Source organism: Cervus canadensis, chromosome 5 (genome assembly GCF_019320065.1).
Source record: "Cervus canadensis isolate Bull #8, Minnesota chromosome 5, ASM1932006v1, whole genome shotgun sequence".
Taxonomy (NCBI): Eukaryota; Metazoa; Chordata; class Mammalia; order Artiodactyla; family Cervidae; genus Cervus; species Cervus canadensis.
This window is the reverse complement of record NC_057390.1, coordinates 95101448-95125250: the sequence shown is the minus strand read 5'-3', so window position 1 is coordinate 95125250 and position 23803 is coordinate 95101448. Positions and strand designations below refer to the sequence as shown.

The 23803-nt window shown below is 51.7% G+C and overlaps 1 protein-coding gene across 1 annotated transcript; it reads left to right on the top strand.

Moving 5' to 3' along the window:
- Nucleotides 1-9307: 9307 nt before the first annotated feature.
- PTGES (prostaglandin E synthase) lies at nt 9308-22267 on the top strand. The gene is made up of 3 exons (XM_043469816.1): nt 9308-9590; nt 13835-13917; nt 21639-22267. Exons 1-3 carry the CDS (start codon nt 9462-9464, stop codon nt 21886-21888), a joined length of 462 nt encoding a protein of 153 aa, XP_043325751.1. The 5' UTR covers nt 9308-9461; the 3' UTR covers nt 21889-22267.
- Nucleotides 22268-23803: the final 1536 nt, after the last annotated feature.

Here is a 23803-nt window from a genome sequence, read left to right as displayed (position 1 = left end):
TAAATAAGTAAATAAATGAAAAGAATGTCCTCCTTGACCAAAACTCAGCTGTAGGATCCATGGTAAGTATAGCTTCCATCTGGGCCCCGCATCTCAAAAGTGGGTCTAACAGTCATCTCTTCTCAGGAAGGTTGAATATCATGATGTCTGTGATTAGCCCAGTGTCGGGTGTGAGGGCAATGCCACAGTGATCCTGGGGCCATCATCGCATCCGACTCCTGTCCTTAGTGGGATGGCATAATCCCTGAAGGTTATCTCAAGAATGGGTTTCAGGGTCAGGCTGGGCTCAGGAGCCTAGACAGACAGCTTGGCATGCACGCATGCTAAATTACTTCAGTCATGTTTGATTTTTTGTGACACTATGGACTGTAGCCCACCAGGCTCCTCTGTCCATGGGCTTCTTCAGGCAAGAATACTGGAGTGGGTTGCCATGCCCTCCTCCAGGGGATCTTCCTGATCCAGGGATTGAACCCGAGTCTCTCTCATCTCTTGCATTGGAAGGTGGGCTCTTTACGAGTAGCACCACCTGTTGTTGTTCAATAGCTAAGTCCTGTCCAACTCTTTGCAGGATGCCAGGCTTCTCTGTCCTCCACTATGTCCTGGAGTTTGCTAAAACTCATGTTTGCTGAGTCAGTGATGCCATCCAACCATCTCATCCTCTGTTTTCCCCTCCTCCTCCTGCCTTCAATCTTTCCCAGCATCAGGGTCTTTTCCAGTGAGTTAGCTCTTGGCATCAGGTGGCTAAAGTATTGGAGCTTCAACTTCAGCATCAGTTCTTCCAGTGACTATTCAGGGTTGAGTTCCTTTAGGATTGATGGGTATGAAATCTTTGCTGTCCAAGGGACTCTCAAGAGTCCTTTCCAGCACCACAGTTGGAAAGCATCAATTCTTTGGCACTCAGCCTTCTTAATGGTCCAACTCTCACATCTGTACATGACTACTGGAAAAACCATAGCTTTGACTATATGGACCTTTGTTGGCAAAGTAATGTCTCTGCTTCTTTAATATGCTGTCTAGGTTTGTCATAGCTTTTCGGGAAGCCCCAGATCGGCCTGATTCACTGACAGGTGGCTTCCGGTCTTAACCATTTATCCTTGTCAATAAAGATCAGCTTCTGTATTTCTACACTGCTGGGTGAGTGTTTGTGCTGTCAACATGCCAACTACCCAAATTTAAAATCACATTTTCTTTTCCAGCCTTAACTGAATAGTTATCAAAGACAGGTGTCCTGGGGCAATCTTGTTCTGGTTCCAACCTGCTTGGCAGCCAGTCCCACTCAGAGACACCTAGTCCTCTTCTTGGGCTCTCTTTTTGGCGGGCAGAAGAGACAGCCAGGCTCGCTGCAGGGGAATTCCAAGAAGTAAGCAGATAGGAGTTGGAATGCAGAACTAAATTCTTGGACGTTACTTATTTTGGACTAGATTCATACTCTAGATATATTTATAAAGATATCCAAATCAAATCATCTTACTTCAGTTCAATTCCGTTCAAGAAGTAACAGTGGTGTCTACGTGTCAGGCATATTGGGACTGATGCTGAAGGTTCATTAGTAAACAAAAGAGATACCCCTGCCCAAGAAAGCCACGTATTAGAGCATTTTAGTCACTAAGTGGTGCCTGACACTTTGGTGACCCCATGGACTGTAGCTTGCCAGGCTCCTCTGTCCAGGGGATTTCCCAGGCAAGAATACTGGAATGAATTGTGAGGTAAGGGTACTAAATAAATTATCTGATGTATCTTTGAGTGATATGTGTTAAGAAAAGAAAAAGTGGAGATAAGGAAATGGCATCAGGAGAGCTGGGGGTGGAGACAGGCTTCAAAACTGATTCAGAGTGATTGGGAAGGTGAGACTTAAGCAAAGACTTGAAGGTGAGTTGTCAATGCAACGGATGCCTGGGAAGGGAGAATTCTAGGCAGAGGATCAGAGAAAGGACAGTGTCAGGTCTATGTTTGAGGACCAGCAAGGAGGGCAGTGTGACTGAGCTGAATGAATGAGGAGAGGAAGGAGTAAAAAAGGAGTTCATAGAAAACCAGATGGGGACCAGATGGGCTAGGGCCATGGGCCATTGTTCAAACTTTGGCGTTTATTCTGAGTGAGATGGGCACTACTGCAGAGTTTGGAGCAGAGGAGGGATGTGATTTGAGTGATGTTTTATTGAAGCTAAAAAGGAAACGCCTAGACTCCTAGGCTGGGTGAGTCAGAGATTGGAGCCTCTTTGTTTCCTTGAGAATAACAGCCTGTGCCGCGCAGGGACAGCTCGAGCGTGAATGGCTGCACACAACTTCAGGCCAACACCACCCCCACCCCACCCCCAAACCTGGAGGCTAGAGGGATTTCTCTATCAGTGTGGGAATAGAAACTCCCAGGGAACGTTCCTTATTGGCTCTGCTTGGACCAATCTCAGTGGCCAGATGCTAAGAACATTGTGATTGGCTGGTCTGGGTCACATGGCTACCCTGGGGTGCAAGGAAATGAAAGTTGTGATTTCCCAGAGGAAGGCAGAAAGGAGAGCTGAGCTGGCAGGTGAAAAATAACAGCCCTTCCTTGAATTGCTCGTCTCAAGGGGAGCTCAGGGTTCCCACCTGGTGGCCTCTGCCCCAGGAGAGGGTGCCGAGCAATCTGAAATCATTCACTCATCCAGGTTTCCTTCTCCCGTTGACCACATACCACATTTCACAAACATTGCTTCTCTGAAAAGTCATGATGCTGAGACAGTCTAATTTTTTTTTTTTTAATTAATCACTGCGTTTCCCCATCCCTGGCTGGAGAAAACCCCAGTAATAAAGACTGAGGTCAGGAACTGAGGTGGGGCCATTTCCTCGTCTCTCTAAGCCTTCTCTGAAGTCACAGACAATTGAAACAGCGGGAAGAACTTGGTCTCTGATCCTCGGGAAATGCCGAGGAGGGTGAGCTGGAAGAAGGCTGGCACACAACAGCTGCTGTCTGCTCAGGGTTGTAGACTTGGGACGGGGAGACTTTTGTAGCTTTTTTTTTTTTTTTAATACAGCAATGTAACACATTTTGACTATACCTTGGTGAATTTTTAGGAAATTCACCTGTGGAACTACTACCTGGGGCAAGACAAAATATTTACAAAGCCCAGGAGGCAGGCCTCCTCCCGGGGTGGCTCTGGGTCTTCTCTTGCCCTCATTTTTGTGCATTCACCCATGTATTTTCTGGAGGCCTTGAGGGCCAGGCCCATGGTGCACGCTCCCACCTCCTGTTCTCCGCCGTGCACCGCCCCCACCCCTGCAAGGAGTGGAGCGGGGCGGGGCACGGATCCCATTTTACAGGCAAAGAATGTAACTGGAGCTCAGAGAAAATTAACACCACCACCAAAAACAACAACAGGCAGCTCCGCAGGCTGAGGGAGGCTTTAGGGAAATTCTTGAAAGAAGATCAGAGAAGGGTTTGTTGTCCTTACTGGGCCCTGGCTTAGCTGGTTCATTTCAGCAGACGATGAGGGAAAGATTCCTACCGTGAAGTCACACACGTAGGTCAGAAGGGCCTCCCCTACAAAGTCCCTCTTATTTTCAGCTAGAGGTTACAGTAGGTACAGTAGGTCTACCCTGGTTTTCCCTGCCTCTTCTGGTGAGGTTTCTATCTAGCTATTTTAGAAGGCCAAGCATGCCCCTTGGCCCAAGGAGGGATGAACATGAGGGTCTCCCCTTGGCTGTCTCCAGTCCACGGTTCTGGGGTGGTGCAGAGAAAGACCCCTGCCCCATACCTGAGCTTTTGGATGAGGGAGACAGCCCCCTCCAGTGGTTTTCCTGAGCTGAGGGCAAGAGAGGTGGGCAGCCTCTCTTCTCAGACAAAACATCAGCAATGAGCAAGTTAGTACAGTTCCTCCCCGTCTCCTGTCAGAGATAAAACACGTTTCAGGACATCCATTGCTTTCTGTGATGGTCCTTGATTGTGGCCTACCATTTATCTCATGAGGCTGGGACAATCTGTCTGGCAGCCCCATGCTCCAGTGACATGGGTATCAGTTTACAAACACATCTTTTGTCCGGATAAAGAAAGGCTTGGCACATACAAATGGACAAGAAGCTAGCCCCTCCCCTCCCCTCCCCCACCCCTCCAACCCACTGTTACCCGCAGCAAGAGTGGGCATTTTCCAAGAGTCTCCCTCCCAGCAACCTTGCTAGCTAGCCATCACTATCCCCATTTGGAGGAGGAAACAGAGGTTCAGAGGCTCCTACTGATGGAGGGTCAATTATGCACCACGTGCTAACAATCAGACATGACTCCTCTTCATTCCCACAACTACTGTGGGGAGTGATTGACTGTCGGCTGAATTTTACAGTTGAATAAGTGGGTTCAGAGAGGGCGGCTGCTTGCCCAAAGCTACACAGCTGTCACTGAGGGCTCGCTCTGGGATTCGAGGGAGGCCAGCTGCATCTGGCTTCAGAGTCCACGGCCAGTGTCTTTGCCCTCTGCTCAGGTCTTTCCTTGGTTTCCCCTGCTTTGGAGCACTTCTCTGGTGCCTCGGTGGTAAAGAATCTGCCTGCCAATGCAGGAGACATGGGTTCGATCCTTGGTTTGGAAAGCTCCAATGGAAAAGGAGATGGCAATCCATTCCAGTATTCTTTGCCTGAGAAATCCCACAGACAGAGGAGCCTAGCGGGCTACAGTCCATAGGGTTGCAAAGAGTCTATAAGCCATTGAGTTTTGGAGAAGGAAATGGCGACCCACTCCAGTGTGGCTGCCTAGAGAATCCAATGGACAGAGGAATCTGATGGGCTGTAGCCTATGAGGTCGCAAAGAGTCGGACACAGCTGAGGGACTAACACTACTATTACTACTATTATAGGTGTTTCCTTGGTCTCTGCTGCTTTGGAGCACAGGCTGGGCTGTAAGATAGGGTAGGGCATCCCCAGAAGAAAAGAACCATATATAGTTTTCTTGACACAAGAGAAGCCATTTTGACCTAAGCCATTTTGTGGTCTAAGCCTGGCCACAGTGCTAGTCCTTGAACAGGTCTCAATAATAATGAGTTTAAGGGAACCAAAGAACAAACTGTTATCAGGCAGGAGGAGTTGTAAAAACTCACAAGTAAAGTTTCCATGATAAAAATTAGCCTGGAGCACCTTCCTAGGTGGTTTTTTTCGGATTTTAAAGCCTCCTTACATGCTTGGTGCCCAGATCAACTGAAACCTGGGGAATGTTAATAACTTTTTCTGAGCCTTGAAATTTCAATCAACTAACGCTTGGACTTCCCTGGTGGCCCAGAGCAGGGCCCCTGTGCAAGGAGAATGTGCAAATTTGGGTTAAAACAAAAACAACCATGGGACAAGGACGTGCGGGCCACAGAGGAGCCATCCCACAGGGCTGGGAGGGGCAGGTCCTTCCCAACCTGCTCCTGCATGCTCCAGGGCCGGGAAGACTTCTGGTCCCCGAATCCAGCCTTCCCGGCGGCGGCGGGAGACGTGAGTGCACACACAAGGGACTGGGGGTCCCCGAAAGCCGCACGTACCTTCTTCTGCAGCCTCATTGGCCGGTGATGGCCACCACGTACATCTTGATGACCAGCAGCGCGCTGCAGAGCAGGAATGCGGGGAGTACCTGGCTGTTCATCAGCTTCAGGCAGGAGGGCGGCATCTTGGTGGCTATGACCTGCCCCTCCCAGCCCTGTGGCTCCTCTGTGGCCCGCATGTCCGTGACCCATGGTTGTCTTTGTTTTAACCCGAATTTGCACGTTCTCCTTGCGCAGGGGCTGTGCTCACCTCGGTAGCGCTCTCGTCTCAGTATTGGCGCCACCTGAAAGATGATGCTGTGAAAGTGCTGCACTCAATATGCCAGCACATTTGGAAAACTCAGCAGGGGCCACAGGACTGGAAAAGGTCAGTTTTCATTCCAATCCCAAAGAAAGGCAATCCCAAAGAATGCTCAAACTACTGCACAATTGCACTCATCTCACATGCTAGTAAAGTAATGCTCAAAATTCTCCAAGCCAGGCTTCAACAATACATGAACCGTGAACTTCCAGATGTTCAAGCTGTTTTAGAAAAGGCAGAGGAACCAGATATCAAATTGCCAACCTCCACTGGATCATAGAAAAAGCAAGAGAGTTCCAGAAAAACATCTATTTCTGCTTAATTGACTATGCCAAAGCCTTTGACTGTGTGGATCACAATAAACAGTGGAAAATTGTGAAAGAGATGGGAATACCAGACCACCTGACCCGCTTCTTGAGAAACCTATATGCAGATCAGGAAGCACCAGTTAGAACTGGACATGGAACAACAGACTGGTTCCAAATAGGAAAAGCAGTACATCAAGGCTGTATATTGTCACCCTGCTTATTTAACTTATATGCAGAGTACATCATGAGAAACGCTGGGCTGGAGGAAGCACAAGCTGGAATCAAGATTGCCAGGAGAAATATCAATAACCTCAAGATATGCAGATGACACCACCCCTTATGGCAGAAAGTGAAGAGGAAACTAAAGCCTCTTGATGAAAGTGAAAGAGGAGAGTGAAAAAGTTCAACATTTAGAAAGCTTAAAGCTCAACATTCAGAAAACTAAGATCATGGCATCGGTCCTATCACTTCATGGGAATAGATGGGGGGAAACAGTGTCAGACTTTATTTTTTTGGCTCCCCAAAATCACTGCAGATGGTGATTGCAGCCATGAAATTAAAAGACGCTTACTCCTTGGAAGGAAAGTTATGACCAACCTAGATAGCATATTAAAAAGCAGAGACATTACTTTGCCAACAAAGGTCCGTCTGGTCAAGGCTATGGTTTTTCCAGTGGTCATGTATGGATGTGAGAGTTGGACTATGAAGAAAGCTGAGCACCGAAAAATTGATGCTTTTGAACTGTGGTGTTGGAGAAGACTCTTGAGAGTCCCTTGGACTGCAAGGAGATCCAACCAGTCCATCCTGAAGGAGATCAGTCCTGGGTGTTCATTGGAAGGACTGATGTTGAAGCTGAAACTCCAATACTTTGGCCACCTCATGCGAAGAGTTGACTCTCATTGGAAAAAGACTCTGATGCTGGGACGGATTGGGGGCAGGAGGAGAAGGGGCGACAGAGGATGAGATGGCTGGATGGCATCACTGACTCGATGGCCATGAGTTTGAGTGAACTCCGGGAGTTGGTGATGGACAGGGAGGCCTGGCGTGCTGCGGTTCATGGGGTTGCACAGAGCCGGACACGACTGAGGACTGGGCTGAACTGAAGCGAGCACGGGCCTCGTGTTTTAAGAGCATTTTCCCCAGCTCAGTAAAGCACCTGCTTACAATGCTCAAGACCCGGGTTCAAACCCTGGGTCAGGAAGACCTCCTGGAGAAGGAAATGGCAACCCACTCCAGTATTCTTGCCTGGAAAATCCCATGGATGGAGGAGCCTGGTAGGCTACAGTCCATGGGGTCACAAAGAGTTGGAGACAACTGAGCGACTTCAGTTTCACTCTCAGAGCTTGGACTCTTTGCCATGATTCTCTGATGGATTGTCCTCTGCTCAAGCCCCTCTATGAATGCGCATACACCCTAAACTTAAAACTTCCCCAGTTATGCTGTTGGGAGGACACTGATTGCTGAAAGATACCCAGTGTTCTTCTTACTTGCTGCAAGAAATAAATCCTTCCTTCTCCTGATCTTTGGCTTGGTATGTCTTTTGACTCAACACCCACCAAGGGGGAACCCAGTTTTAGGGTCACCAGACTGACAGTGCTATCCTTCTGGGCAGGTCCAAGGTCAGAGTGGGCACAAGAAAGTAATTTTTCCATCTTCCCCACTTCCCCAGGGTCTCAGGCGAGTGCTTAGTCATGTCCAACTCTTTGTGACGCAATGGACTATGTAGCCCGTCGGCCTCTTCTGTCCATGGTATTTTTCAGGCAAGGATACTGGAGTGTGTTGCCATTTCCTCTTCCAGGGATCTTCCTGATCCAGGGATTAGATTCTTCACCTGCTGAGCCATCGAGAAGCCCCCTAGCAAAGCCAGCCACCTTGGGAAAACTAAAGCAACAAGATCACTGCCTTTGCCGAGGTCCCACCGCACACCTGGGGAGGGGCTATGGGGAGGGGAGGACACAGGTGGGTGAGGATTTTGAAGCAAGAAATTCAAAGGGCTCACAAACTGTTGATCATCACCGAAGAGCTGATGGATCTTTTGAGAAGTTCCTGTAATGAACAATCAAGCCATTTGCCTGGGAATTTCCTGGAAAACTAAAGTGATACTAAAAGACAGTAGAACAGTACGCTAGTTTCCTATGGGTCCTGTAATAAATTACCCGAAATTTAGTGGCATAAAACAACACACATGTGTTATCTCATAGTTCTGGAGGCCAAAAGCCCAAAATCAATCTCGGTAGGCTACAGTTACGGTACCCACAAGGCTGGTTCCTTCTAGAAGCTCTGGGGGAGAATTCTTCTCCTAGTCTTGTCCGGCTTCTAGAGGCCGCCAGGCCGCGTTCTCCGGCTCATCTTCCTTTCACCTTTGAGGCTAACAGTGTAGTATCTTCTCTTCTCTCTGACCTCTGCTTCTGTCTTCACAGCTTTCTCCCCCAATTCTATAGCCTCTCTTTTTTAGGAGGACACTTCTTTTTATTGATTTGTTGTCACTTTTGGCTGTGCCGGGTCTTCATTGTTGTGCAGAATTTTCTCGAGCTGGGGTTCTTCTCTAGTTGCAGTGTGCGGGCTTCTCTTGTTGGGGTTCCCAGGCTCTAGAGCACAGGCTCAGTAGTTGTGGGGCATGGGCTTAGTTGCTCCACAGCATGTGGGATCTTCCTGGATAAGGGATCCAACCTGTGTCTCTTGCATTGGCAGGTGGATTCTTTACCACTGAGCCAGGAGGACTCTTCTGATTCAACTGGATTCACGGATAATGCAGGAAAATCTCCCCATTTTAGGACCTTGACTTAGTCCCTGCAAAGCCCCTTGGCCATGTTCCCTAACATACACACGCGCTCTGAGGATGCAGACTGGACATCTTTGGGAGTGGGGAGAGGGGGGGAGGGGCACACTATTCAACAAAGTGACATTTTAGTGTCCTTACGCTGCGGTTCAAGTGTCCAGGCCGAACGTGGGGGCAGAGAGTTCGGATCTCAAGCTCACTCCCTGCCCTGACCCTCAGGGAGGCCCGGGTTAGTGAATCTACCACCCGTGGAGGTCGGGCAGGCTCCTGGCTTTGCTGCACCCCCTGGCAGGCAGGCAGGGCCATACAACCCTCCAGTTCCTAGACTAGAAAGCGTTTAAGGATTTGCCCTGGAGGGGTGGGGCGGGGCTAGAGGCCCAGTAGGGACAGCCCCCCCACCCACAAACCCCCCACGGCGACTCTGCTTCTTCCAAAACCCTAGAGCCTAGAGCCGAAGTTGCTGCCTTTGGCTGGTAGTGGGCGGGTGCAGAGTACGGACAAGCCTCCCTGCGCTCTCGCTGCCCCTCCCTGCTCCCGGAGACACACGCGCCCGAGCTCTCTGCCCGCCGTCTCTACCCCCAGCCGCCGCCGCCGAGATGCCGCCCTCCGGCCTGGAGCTGATGAACGGCCAGGTGCTCCCCGCCTTTCTGCTCTGCAGCGCGCTGCTGGTCATTAAGATGTACGTGGTGGCCATCATCACCGGCCAAGTGAGGCTGCGGAAGAAGGTATGTGCGGCTCTCTGGGACCCCCAGTCCCGCGTGAGTGCGCTCACGTCTCCGGCAGCCGCCGGGAAGGCTGGAGTCGCGGACCCTTTGCCAGGAAGTCATCCCGGCCCCGGAGCGTGCGGGAGCGGGTTGGGAAGGACCTGCCCCTCCCAGCCCTGTGGGATGGCTCCTCTGTGGCCCGCATGTCCGTGACCCGTGGTTGTCTTTGTTTTAACCCGAATTTGCACGTTCTCCTTGCGCAGGGGCCGTGCTCACCTCGGTAGCGCTCCGGTCTCAGTATTGGCACCGCCTAAGCGAGCACTGGCTCTGCGTTTTAAGAGCGTTTTACCCGCTTGCTGTGTCCCCAGGTAAGTTCTCGGCACAGCCAGATTCCCGAGTCCCACTTGAAACTGCAGGGGCGCTCAGCCTCCCTCTGACCCGGCGGTTTCCCGCACCGAAGAGCTGATATTTGGGTGGGATGGAAACCGGCCGAGCAGGAGCCCCGAGAAACCTTTCAGTGGAAATTCCCGACTGGCCCCGGGCGAGGTCGCTCCCAAACCCACCGCAGCCTTCGCACGGCAGATCTTGGGCCAGGCTCCCCTGGAGTTCTCCGAGAGGAATTTCCCCCACCGATCGGAGTCCCGGAGCCAAAACAACAATAAAGATTGACGCCAAGATCTGAGCCTGTGTGGGGTGAGGCGGGGCGCGGGGAGCCGCTGGGCGGGAGGGCTGCTTCCAGCCAGAGCCGGGGGAAACGTTCTGGCCGAGCTCGCCAGCCATCCTGAGCGCCACGAGGGATATTTGATTATCTACAAGGTATTTCAGAGAGGAGATATCCCCGGCCCTGCCCCTTTGCCCGGCTCAAAGGCAAGTCGAGGCTGGCTCGGACATCGTCCTGAAGGTGGCCGGTCGGCGGGGGAGCCGGGGCGGGTCTTGCTCAGCCCCGAGTCTCAGCAGGTACAGACAGGACACAAGGCAGGTCGGCCTCCCAGGTGAAGAAACTCCTGGAGCAGAGAGAGGCACACTGGTCATCCTGACTTCCCCGTGCCCTGTACCCACCCCATGCGTGGGGACAGCCTCACAGAGTCTTCCTCACAGACTGAGTCCTTCTTGGAGTGAGCGTTAGTCCCCATCATGGTGGGGAGGAGGGGGCCGTATTCAACTTCTGATCCACACCAGAAACCTGGGCTCCGACAGCTGATGTTGCCTGTGACGGCAGGGTTTGGATCCAGGTGCCCAGCTCCGGAACCCACACCCTGCCATGGGGGGATGGCGTTCTCCCAGGGCCGTGCTGGGCCCAGAGCTTTCCTTTTCACGAGGATTAGGGAAGGAAGAGTCAAACCTGTTGGGGTGCCTTTCTGTCGGGTCAGTAGGGCGTGGCAGAAGGAAACCACTTGGGCTGTCCCTGGATTCTCCCAACCCTGTGAATTTCCCTCTCATTCCTGCTCCCTGCATTCAGGCAGCCAGGGAAGAGCTGGGGGAACTACCCCATGGGGAGGTGACTCGGGGATGCTCTGGCTCCTCCACCCATTAGCCTGGGGACTGTGGGTAAGTCTGAGAGCTTGATTTCCTCATTGGTAAACTTCAGGATAGTCACGTAGTACCAGGAGAGTTCAGTGCCTGGCACTGAGCAAATGCCCCCACCATTGTTAGTCTTCATTACTTTTTTTTTTTTTTTATAGCCGAATAAATTGTTTATTTTGGTTGTGCTGGGTCTTCATTGCTTGCAGGCTTTTCTCTAGCTGCGATGAGCAGGGCTACTCTCTATTTGCAGTGTGCTGGCTTCTTATTGAAGTGGCTTCTCTTGTTGCAGTGCCCGGGCCCTAGGGCCCACCGACTTCAGTAGTTGCAGCATATGGGCTTGGTAGTTGCGGCTCCCAAGCTCTGGAACACAGGTTCAGTAGCTGTGGCTCACGGGCTTAGTTGCCTTGAGGCACGTGGAGTCTTCCCAGATCAGGGATCAAACTTGTATCTCTTATCACTGAGCCACCAGGGAAGCCCTAGTTGAATGAGTTATACCGGACGTTGTGGATTTACTAAAACCGTTGAAAGAATACTTTAAAACATTGTAGCATAATGAAAAACTCACTAGGCAAGCCTACAAGTGCTTTACTTGCCCAATTCTGTGAAAAGAAAAAAAATATACATATATGTATGTTTAGTCGCTCAGTCATGTCCGACTCTTTTGTAACCCTTTGGACTGTAGCTGGCCAGGCTCCTCTGTCCGTGGGCTTTTCCAGGCAAGAATACTGGAGTGGGTTGCCATTTCCTACTCCATCTTCATTACTTATTAACAATTGGAATTAACATGACCGGCCATAGGTCTCCTGGTGGGAGTACATCCCAAGGCCTGCCCACCCCACCCCCGGTCCCTGCTGGAGGCAGTGCTTCTGCTTCCAATGCCTGCACTGCTGCGGCTCCTGGCCCAGCCAACGTGTATTCATGCTGTCTTCGGGGGTGAGCAGCCTCGTGGACTGTGGGCACCTAGGATGACTGCCCACTGAATGCCAAGACCCTGTGAAAAGTGTCACAGGCCCACGTACTGTGTGCAGGGCCATCAGAACCAGTGATTCTGTGACTTAAGGGCCAGCAAAGAGGAACTGCGGTTGTAGGGGCTCCTGATCATGACAGACACTGCATTCACCTCCAGGGTGAGGAGGGCCAGACCCATCAGACAGGGTGGGGGGAAGAAAAGCAAACACTTGGGGACAGACTAGGGTCTTCCTTGCTGGCTCAGATGGTAAAGAATCTGTTGGCAATGCAGGAGACCTGGGTTTGATCCCTGGATCACAAAGATCCCCTGGAGAAGGGAGTGGCAACCCACTCCAGAATTTTTGCCTGGGAAATCCCGTGGACAGAGGAGCCTGGCGGGCTGCAGTCCTTGGAGCCGCAAAGAGTTGGTCACGACTGAGGGGCCAGATATTGGAAGCAGTAGGATCTGTCATTGGATGAGCAATGTAGAAAGCATGCTACAGAGATTCAAGTTTGCTGAGGGGTTGGTGGGGTGGGCTGGCTGGATGCCCACAGGCAATGGTGGAGCAGAAGCAATAGGTGTGGACTTCGATGACCTGAGTGTGTGTAACCTCAGGTCCCTCCCTGCTTTGCAGTGACAATTCATCGAGTGCCCTCCTGGCACCAGGCATTGTGCCATGGCATCTCCACTTAACTTCCTTCGTGTGGTAGATGATCTCAATGTGATCTGGAGTTCACAGATGAGGAAGCTGAGACCCAGGAAAGTTCAGATACCTGCAGTTAGTTCCTGTGGGGCTGGGTTTCTCACTGGGGCCTGTCAAGGCTCTCTCACTGCTCTCAGTTCAAAGTCTAAATTCTTAGGATGCCTCTTGGACCCCTACAACTTGATCTTGGAACTCTGTCCCTTGCTTGTCACTGCTCCAGCCATGCTGGTTTTTTATTCTTCACACATGTTCTTCTTCCGACCCCAGGGCCTTTGCACATGCTGTTCCTGATGCCTTGAATGTGGTTGCTATAACCCTCCCATTTTCCGGTTAATGTTGTCTCATCCTTCAAGTCTCAGCTTTACTGTCACTGCCTCAGAGAAGCCTTCTCTGATTCCTAGACTTGGTCGGGTCTCCCATGAACATTCTCAAAGCTAACCCTGTCTTCTTTTTCCTTACTCTGACCACCTGATCTTTTCTGGTTCATTGGCAAGTCCCTCATTACACTGTGAGCTTCCCAAGAGCAGGGATAAGGGGGCCTTTTTCTTACTCTTTTCAAGCTGCTATACAAAAAAATACCAGAGACTGGGTGGCCTAGCAACAACAAAAATTTATTTCTCACAGTTTTAGAGACTGGGAAGTCCAAGGTCAAGGCACTAGCAAGTTCAGTGTCGGGTGAGGGCCCACTTCCTGGTTCATAGATGGCGGTCTTCTTGCTGGGTCCTCACACTGCAAAGGGGGAAGGGAGCTCTCTGGAGTCTCTTTTATGAGTGTTGATCTCATTCAAAAGAGCTCCACCCTCATGACCTCATCACCTCCCAAAGGCCCCACCTCCTAACACCATCACACTGGGAGTTAGGTCTTTTTTTGGGGGCGGGGGGGGGGGGAGTCAGGTTTTAACACAGGAAATTCGCAGGGACACGAGCATTTAGTTCATAGCAGCCTTGTTCACAATGAGTCCCCAGCGCTGGGCACACAGTGGAGTTCACGGACACTGCTGAATGGACATGTATGTGACTGCATCGCCACAGACCTAGTCCACTGGGCCGTCCATCTCATGAACAGTAATTCTCAGCTGATGTATTCCAGGCTTTTGCCAACCCCGAGGATGCTCAGAGACATGGAGGCCTCCAGTATTGCCGGAACGACCCAGATGTGGAACGCTGCCTCAGGCAAGTACCCTTGGTCCTTGGCCAGATCACAGCCTGTTCTTTCAGACCCTCTTCTGAACATGGGGCGCTTGGAGGATGCCCAGGAGCCAAGATCTTCTGTCTTCTGAATCCTCTTAAACAGTTTTCATTTCTAGTTAAGTATTAGTTAAGAAAAGAAAAGTTAGGAAAAGTATTATAGTATGTCCTCATGGCTCAGCATGACAGAGTTAGAAAAGGTTATTCAGTGTGAATTTATTCAGTCCGTCTCTAACCTCTGACCTGAAGAATCTGCTCTCCAGGGGCTCACGCTGTTACCGGTGTCTTATGCATCTTCTTGGAGAAACTTCTTCTGCATTTACAACACACACGCTGTGCTTTTTCCACTGTATCCCCAAAGGATCACCCTTTACCCACTTATTTATACTGTGGGTTTTTTTTTTAGTGTAACAACAGAAATTGTTTCACATCAGCCTATATAGGGGCCTCGTTCATTACATCGGTGCCATCGTATTTATGCCGTTTCTCTGTTGAATGGATGGTCCGTAACTGATCCAACCTCTTCCCCTCTGATGGCATTTAGGCTGAGTCTTTCTCTGTTATGAACAGAGTGCATCAAAACCTCTTTCCTTTGCCTTTGTGTGTACGTGTGAACAAACCTGCCGGATGCATTCAAATGGTAAGAAATACTGTCTAATGGTGCCTAAGTCCATTCCCACCACTGGTGTGTGAGATGTGTCTCTATGCTCCTGCCAATATGACGGGTGAAAATGTATGTCCCTTTTCACTTTTACGTTGCATTTCTTTCTTCCTTCCTTTCTTTTTTGGCTGCGCTGGGTCTTTGTTGCTGAGCATGGGCTTTCTCTAGTTGTGGCTAACCACTGGACAACCAGGGAAGCCCCTTTACTTTGCATTTCCGAATGAAGCTGAACATCTTTTCGTAGGCTTAGCTTTCCCCAGTCAATCAAAACCAGTTTTTTCTTATAGAGATCAGAACTATTCATTGCAGTTTGGTAATATTGAAAACGTGTAGAGGATAAGGGGGGAAACCACTCACAAATCCAATCACTGTTGACATGTTCTTCTAGCTCCTCTTTTCCGTCTGTCTAAATATTTTTTATAGCCTAAGGCGTGCATTGTACACCTAATTTGGGGTTCTGCATTTTTTCAAATAATGCTATTTCATGAGCACTTTCCATGTCAGTAAATACTACTCAAAAAGTGATTCTTAAAAAAGAGCTGTGTAGGGAGTTCCCTGGTGGTCTAGTGGTTAGGACTTAGTGGTTTCACCGCTGTGGGCTGGGTTCAATTCCTGGTCGGGAAGCTGAGATCCCACCAGCCTCACGTGCGGCCAAGAAAAGGAAGGGGCTGTGTAAAATTCCATCAGATGTTAATCACAAAGCTGGTCTCAGTGGGTATTTTGGCAGTTTCCTCTGCTGTTTTACACCAACAGGCTGGAGAACCAGGAGGAGGCCCTCCCCGGGGATGGGGATTGTCAGTGGAGTGGAATGGGGATGGGAAGGATGGGCAGCTTAGACAGGAGGGAGATGGAGACAAACCCTCACATGGTTCTTATCACGTTCCCATGAGTCACAGGCAGACATGGGTGGGACAAAGCAGTAAAAATAATAGAGATTCTTTTACTGAAAGAAAGTCAGTGGGGTTTTTCCTTACATTTTTCTTGGCCATTGAAGATGACACATGTACTTGCGGTTTTTTAAAGTTACAGAAATGCATAATATAGAAAGTGAGATTCATTGCTATTTCACACTTTCTAATCTGCAATTCATGGGGTCGCAAAGGGTTGGACACGACTGAGTAACTGAACTGAACTGAACTGAATGTAACTATGGGCTTCCCTGGTGGCCCAGTGGTAAAGAATCCGCCTGCAATGCAAGAGACATGAGTTCAGTCCCTGGGCCGGGAAGATCCCCTGGAGAAGGAAGTGGCAACCCACTCCAGTATTCTTGCCTGGAGAATCCCATGGACTGAGGACCCTGGAGGGGCTACAGTCCGTTGGGTCTCAAAAGAGTTGGATACAACTTAGCCACAACGACAATGTAATTACAGGATACAGTCCTTCACATGAGTTCCATCCGTCCATCTGTCCATCTGTTAGTTCACTCCACATCTAATGAGCACTTCCTAAGCATCAGGCACTTCCCTGGTAGCTCAGCTGGTAAAGAATCCGGCCACAATTCGGGAGACCTGGGTTCGAGCCCTGGGTTGGGAAGACCCCCTGGAGAAGGGAAAGGCTACCCACTCCAGTATTCTGGCCTGGAGAATTCCATGGGCTGTATAGTCCATGGGGTCACAAAGAGTCGGACACGACTGAGCGACTTTCACGTCACTTCCTAAGTGTTACGTACTGTGCTAAGCACTAGTTGTACTTTGGTGAACAAAAGCCTCACCCATCACGATAATCCATACGTGACCCTCAGGCCATCTGCTTGTGGGGAAGGGTGTGATTAGTAGCAGGGACAGCAGGCTGCCAAGACTGTGTATACCCTGAGCCAGCTCAGAACATCCACCCAGAGGAGTGTTTGTTTTCTCCCAGGGTGTGTAGTTCTGCGTAGCAAAGCTTACTTGTGGCACAGGAGTAGTTACACAGGTTCCTGAGTGCTTTATTTCTGCTGGCTGTAACCATGCCAGGGAGAGACCACACACCTGCCTGGTGCCGAGACACCGCCAACACCCCCCCACACACACACAATTTAATTTTTATTTCTGAACAAAAGGACCTATGATCTACAGATGTTGTTTAGTCACTAGGTCATGTCTGACTCCTGTGACTGGACTGTAGCCCACCAGGCTCCTCTGTCCATGGGATTTCCCAGGCAAGAATACTGGAGTGGGTTGCCATTTCCTCCTCCAGGGGATCTTCCCGGCCCAGGGAACAAACTCATGTCTCCTGCATTGCAGGTGGATTGTTTACCACTGGGCCACCAGGGAAGCCCCTATTATCTACTGTACGAAGGCTCAAATGGCTGAAATTCAGTTCAGTACTTTCTGAGCACCTCTTATCTGATAATGTTTTATATAATTCAGTGAGTGTTTACTGGGGACCTTCCATGGACTGGTATTTACTGGGACTTACTATGCCAGACCCAGGGGCTCCTGGGCCCCCCAGGGCTCCTCCTCCTGACTTCACAAAACTTCATGAAACCTCAAGGGTACAGAGAATCACACATCCTGCCATCCGCTACCGGAGAACTGGCTGGAACCTGATGGGAGATGCCCTGGAAGCAAAAGTGAGTTAAATATTAGACCAGGGCTTTTAGCGCAGCCAGGGCCACCTTCTACACAAACAGGAAAACATTTAGGCCCTGGTTCTTAGAGCACAGATCTGCCTTGTGGATGAGCGTAGGCTGGAGCCCAAACATGAACCCCACTCTGGGGGAAGTCGGAAAACAGATTTCAAGGAAAGCTTTGAAACCCAGGCTCATCCTGTTAGCGATTCCCTATTAAGTTTCTCCGGTTTTCCTGGTAGCTAAGCTGGTAAAGAATCCACCTGCAATGCAGGAGACTCAGTTCATTTGCTGGGTCAGGAAGATCCCCCTGGAGAAGGGATAGGCTACCCACTCCAGTATTCTTGGGCTTCCCTGGTGGCTCAGATGGTAAAGAATCTGCCTGTAGTGCAGGAGACCTGGGTTTGAGACCTGGGTTGGGAAGATCCCCTGGAGGAGGGCATGGCAACCCACTCCAGTATTCTTGCCTGGAGAATCCCCGTGGACAGAGGATCCTGGTGGGCTACAGTCCATGGGGTCGCAAAGAGCTGGATACAATGGAGTGACTAACACTTTCACTTTTCATCGAAGTCTGGCGTTGTGCCTTTTGACCAAATTCTGAGTTTGTGTGAATGCAACTGCTATGGGTGGGTGGGGCGGGGGGCTCTCTAAGTGGCCCCGAGAAAGGAAGACAATAAGCACCTGACCCAAGCTTTGGGATAGTTCTGATTATCTGGAGCGTGTAGATGACATCTGAGTGAACTAGTTTGTCAGGAGATTGGGTCCCGACATCTCTGCATTAGAAGTCCCTTAAGACACCACCCAGCACATTATTTGTGGATGGTGGACAGATGCCCAGAGACAGAGACTTGGCTAAGGCCAAGTGTCTAATGAGCACCCAGCGAGCTGCAGGCTGCAGGCCTCGCACACTTCCTCCCCCCGCCCCCATGCCATAAAATGTTTTTTATTAATTTGGCCTGCCCTTCTGAGGGTGGTTGGGAGTCTGGCAAAACAGCTTTAGCAGTCGTGTCCAGGACGGGGCTGGTGATGGTGATGATGACAAAGAGGGAGACAGCTAGATCAGGGCAAAGCTACTCCGTGCCAGGGGGCCTCCCTGGAGGCTCGGTGGTAGAGAATCCCCCTGCCAGTGCAGGAGACACAGGTTGGATCCCCAGATCGGGAAGATCCCCTGAAGAAGGAAATGGCAATCCATTCCAGGATTCTCTCCTGGGAAGTGCCATGGACAGAGGAGCCTGGTGGGCTACAGTCCCTGGGGTCACGAAAGAGATGAACATGACCAAGTGACTAAACAGCAACGAGCTCAGAGCCAGGCAGGGTTCTAAGCATAATAGGGACCAACTCGTCCACTTGGCAGTAACCTTCCAAGGGCGGAACTAGTAGCTATAGTGGAGGAAGCCGGTCTGCCAAGGCCACATCGCTCATGATGGCTAAGCTGCCGTTGAGCCCAGGCTGTCAGATATGGGCTCTGCCCTCCTTGCAAGAATGCAGTTTAACTCTATTTTATACCTGCCTTTAAAACTAAATAGCCTTTACCTCGTATCAAACCTGACTTCCAAGAAATCCTCTGGGTGGATAAGAATGGGCCCAACACAAGAGGAGAGAGCTGGCTGGCTGCCAGCCGCCATCCCTGCCCAGGAGGAGCTGGTGGGGACGGGGACAGGGCCCTCTCCCCACCCCTGTCACTTGATGCAGGAAAGTGCAGCTAGTGTTGCAATATCTGGTGAGGGGAAGGGGCCGGCCTGATGCTGCAGGAGGCCATGCAAGTCCAGTCTGGCAGGAAACAGCTTTGAGCGACCTTTACCTTAAAAAAAAGTGGTTGTTATTGGAATGACACGTTTTTGCCCAAGCTTCTGTCTGGTACGTGACTCTCTCCGTGTCTCTCTGCTCAGATCCTGGGATGGGAGGAGGGCATGAGTTACCTTGCCTCATCCAGCTGAATGCCCCACGTCTCCTCCATCCTTACCACTTGTGGCTTTGTGGGGCCCCGCTGTGGTTTTCAGTGTACCAGAGGGAGGAGGATGGGAGACTGGGTACCCCAGGGGCCGAAGGTCAGAGCTGAGGGGCTTTATCAGCTCCCTGACACCTCTGTTCCCTCGAAGGTGACCCCCTCAATCCTCTAGTCCTGAATGCAGGGGCCAGGAGGTGGGGCCACACCTCCCATCCTTACGCCTTCTCCCCGCCCTGTGTCCCCTGATTTCTTCACCTCACCTGTGCTTGGGGTTTGGCCAAGGATCCTCTCAACAGCTTTCTGAGAAGTGACTCACCCTTAAAGTGTAAATACCTCCTTTAAGGAGAAGTGCCTGAATGAATGGGTATCATATGCTAGTTATGCTTTTCCTGAAACTTTCCCAGAAACATCCAGGATGACAAAAATACTCCCAGCTGGCACCATCTCATGAATCACCTGTGGGAGGCAGACCACATTTTCTGGGACACATAGACTTCACGAGAAATAGGTTCTCCGAGGTGTCTGTCTGAGTGTGTGTGTGGGGGGGTTGTTGTTACACAGCTCCTTCTCCATAGCATGGGATGATTTTATAGCCACAGTTGCTGCCTCTTCCCAGATAACATAAGGGACTTGCTCGACTGAGGAGCTGGAGTGTCCCCCATCCCCAGTTTCCCCCCCACTTTGTCCCTGAAGCCAAAACCCAGCCGGCTTCTTTCACATGGGCATCTAGCAGTATTTCCCCCAGCTTGTGAGACCAACCCTGCTATAGACTTGTGTTCCCTGGGGCTGGGTCCCGAGGTCGGGCTCTGTGAGATAAGGAGAAGGAAGACCCATGGTTGGTTGGTCCAAGATATGGGGACAGAGACACCAACTGCTATGTCCCGAGTCTGATGTAAGAAAGATCCAGGCCCTGATAGGTTTACGGAATTCCAGACCCCTTACTCTGCTTCTTGAGGGCTCTCTCCCCAGCTTATCCTGATCCTGCCTCACTCCCTCTTATGACCACATTCCAGACACATGTGGAATGCTCACTTCCAGAGCCTTCAACACACTCTGCTCATTCCCACCTCAGGGCCTTTGCACATGCCCACCTTCTCCCTGGAGAGTTCATCCCTGCACAGATGGCCCCTCACTTTTCAGGCTTCACCACAAATGTCTCCTTCCCTGACCACACCCACCCTAGTCATGCTGCAGAGACCCCTGCAGCCCTGGATTGTGGAGGGCTCCTCCTCCCCGCCCTGCCCAATTCCTAGCATCCACATACCATGGCCCTTGGCTGAGACTCTCTTTGCAAGAGTGGGAGGGAAGAGGAGGACCACAGCAGGTCCCCACTTAGGGGCTGCTGGGCTGGGCCTGGCTTGCTGGTGCAACCTTGGTGAAACCTTCCAGCTGAAAGGCTTGGAGAAGGGGCTTCACTTCCAGCAGCATCTCCACGCCTCACACATGTGGCCTGTCCTCAGGGGAGGTCACAGCCCGGGCACTGTGTTCCTGTTTATTTGCGCCTCCAGCATGCCATCTCTGGCTTTGGTCTCTTGCTTAGTCTCTAATTTATGGGACTCGACCTCCCTCCACAGAGGAAGCTGCCCATTAGCAGGAGTCATGGAAAATGTGAACCGACTCTTAGCTGAAGTGGATGAGTTTTCTTTGTTGGTCATTTTTTTATGGCCGGGTTAAACACAGCCACCCCCACGCTCACCCCCATCACCGCACATACACACACACTTGATCATTTTAAACAAAGAAAGAAGCAGGGTAGCACAGATGAAACAGCCTCACTACTGTCCAGCGATTGGCTGGCTCCATGAGTGGAAGTTGTTACTGTTATCCCTGAATCCCCAAGAGGAGGAAGGGTTTGCTTAGATTTAGGGGCAGAAGAAGACAGAGCCAGGCATGGCTGTCAGACATGTGTTCTTAGCCCGTCCTACTGGGGAGGGCCCAGGAACCTGCATTCAGAAGGAAGCGGCCTCAGAAAAGCCCTGCCTTGGGGAAAGGTACACAGCATGGACTGGGGAGTGCCCTGGTAATCTAGTGGTTTGGATTCAGCACTTCTACTACTGTGTCCTGGGTTCAATTCCTGGTCAGGGAACTGAGATCTCATAAGCCATGTGGTACAGCCAAAACTGAAAAAAAAAAAAAAAAAGATCAGGGGCTGGAGGCAGACCTAGGCCCCACCCCAGCTCTCATGCAACCCCAGTGAGCCCCACTTTCCCCTGCTGGTGTCCAAGGCCAGAGGGGAGGACGGGGGAGACCATGGCAGGTGCTGGGTCCTGGCGAGCCCTAGGGCTTGGTAGGAAAACCCAGGCGGCAGCCCTTCGTGGCTCCCAGGCCATTAACAGGGCTGCAGTTCCTGAGCTGCTTGCAGGCACCAGCTTGGAGTCATGATCCCCCTCTGCCTCTGGGGTACCTCCTTGTCCCGGCCACAACGGACGTGAGTCTGGCACCCCAGAGATGATTCCCAGGGGTGCAGGGCCTTTGGGGGCAGAGGGTCCCAGCATCCAGGACATTCTCAAAGCTGACACCTGGCTGACCGCACCCCTTTGCCTTCTCAGAGCCCACCGGAACGACATGGAGACCATCTACCCCTTCCTGTTCCTGGGCTTTGTCTACTCCTTCCTCGGGCCGAACCCCTTCGTCGCCCGGATGCACTTCCTGGTCTTCTTCCTGGGCCGCATGGTGCACACCGTGGCCTATCTGGGGAAACTGCGGGCGCCCACCCGCTCCCTGGCCTACACCCTGGCCCAGCTCCCCTGTGCCTCCATGGCCCTGCAGATTGTCTGGGAGGCAGCCCGCCACCTGTGACCAGCCGCGGACGCCACCTCGGCCGCCAGACCGCTGGCCACGAGCCTCCGGGGCTGAACCTGGGGGACCGATGGCCCCTTTGAGATTGTGACAGGCCCCGGGGCCTGGTTTCCTGGCGACTGACTGAGCACATGATCTTGGGCCCGGGGGCCCTGTGTGTGTTTGCCCGTGTGTCCCCTGGATTCCTGGGTGAAGCGGCCGATTTTGGAACCGTTTAGAGATGGATTGTCATGATTGATAGAAAATTTTTCCACTGTAAAAACCTGCCTCCCTCTTCCTCCCCAATGCTGAGAAAAGTGAACAGAGGCTCGGTTCAGGTTTTGGAACCTAATGACCTTCTGAATCCAGGGATGTAATAAATGAGGACTTCTCACCTCCACCACAGAGATTCTGGTTCGGCTGGTCAAGAGGGGAGCCTGGGCATCTGCATTTTTAGAAAGCTCCCTTGAGAGTCCCAGCAATGGCGGGACCTGGGTATCATTGCCAGTTCTGTCTTGGGGAGGCCCAGGGCAGGCAGGGTGTGAATTTCCCTTAGGATGGGAGTTGAGTGAGGTGGGGGTGGGGTTGTGTGCCTTCGTGCCCCGCTGACACTTCCCTGTGTTCCGGACACGTTCCTTGGCTCGACGTTTCTCTCCTTGGCACAGGCGCTGATTGGGAGGGCCCACCAGTAAGGCTGGCCTTCTCTTCCTGAGGCTTTAGTTGCTCCAAAGCGCTGTCAATCAAGAATGATGGGCTTTGAAGGACCAACCGCTAGAAGAAATTTTCTGGCTCCTTCCATATTTGTGAGGTTTGAAAACCGCCGATGTGCCCCTGGACCCTTGGTCTAAGACTGTGTGGGTTCAGCCATTAAGAAGTGTCTGACCAGCTCAGCGCCTTGCCTGCTGCTTCCTGGCCGTCCGCTGCTGTCCGGGCTGGCCGAGGCTCTGGCTCCCTGGACACTTTTGTGGGCTTGTGTCTGGGGCAAACACACAAACACGCCCAGACTAGGGTGTTACACCACTCAGAATGCAAGCAGACTCCTGGGAGACACCCTCTCCACCTCCTGCCACGGGCAAGTAGGAGGGGCACTCAGCCAGCGTTTTGGCAGAGGAGGAAATCAAAGCTCAGAGTGGACTCCGTGCAGTGCAGGATCAGCTCTGAACCCAGCTTGTGTCTGGCTTCCAAACCGGCTCTAACCACTGCGCCCTCCGGCCTCACTTTCCACACCCACCACCCCCACCCAGCACTGCCCCTTTCTTCTAGGATCTGGGGATGCCCCCTCCCACCACCCTGCAGCCCCTGAACCTCTGCCCCGGAAGACTGATGAGGACCGCCGGGCTTGCCTAGTAGGGCGGCGGGAGTGGGCCGGGCCTCCCTGGGGACCCCAGGCCTCACAAGAATTCTGAGTTAGGCCCCGTCCGGCCGCGCTGGGAGCTGCCAGTGGGTAACACTGCCCCCTGGTGGTGAGATGAGCCTCTGTTCAGGAAAAGGGAAAAAGTGAAAGTCTCTCAGTTGAGGCCGACTCTTTGCGACCCCATGGACTGTGAATTCTCTAGGCCAGAATACTGGAGTGGGTAGCCTATCCCTTCTCCAGCGGCTTCCCGACCCAGGAATCGAACCAGAGTCTCCTGCATCGCAGGCGGATTCTTTACCAACTGAGCTCTCAGGGAAGCCCCAAAATGTTTATTTACATTATTATTATTATTATCAGCTGCATCGAGTCTTTGTTAAAGTGCATGGGCTTAGTTGTACCACAGCATGTGAGATCTTACGTACCCGACCGGGGATCAAACCTGCGTCTCCTGCATTGAAAGCATGGAATCTAAACCACTGGACCGTCCCTTCTAAGGCCGCCGCTGCACATCCGGGAAACAGGAAGGCACAGCCCCGTGAGCAGTGCCTGCTGTCCGCTAAGCAGGGGCTGGGCGTGGTGTTC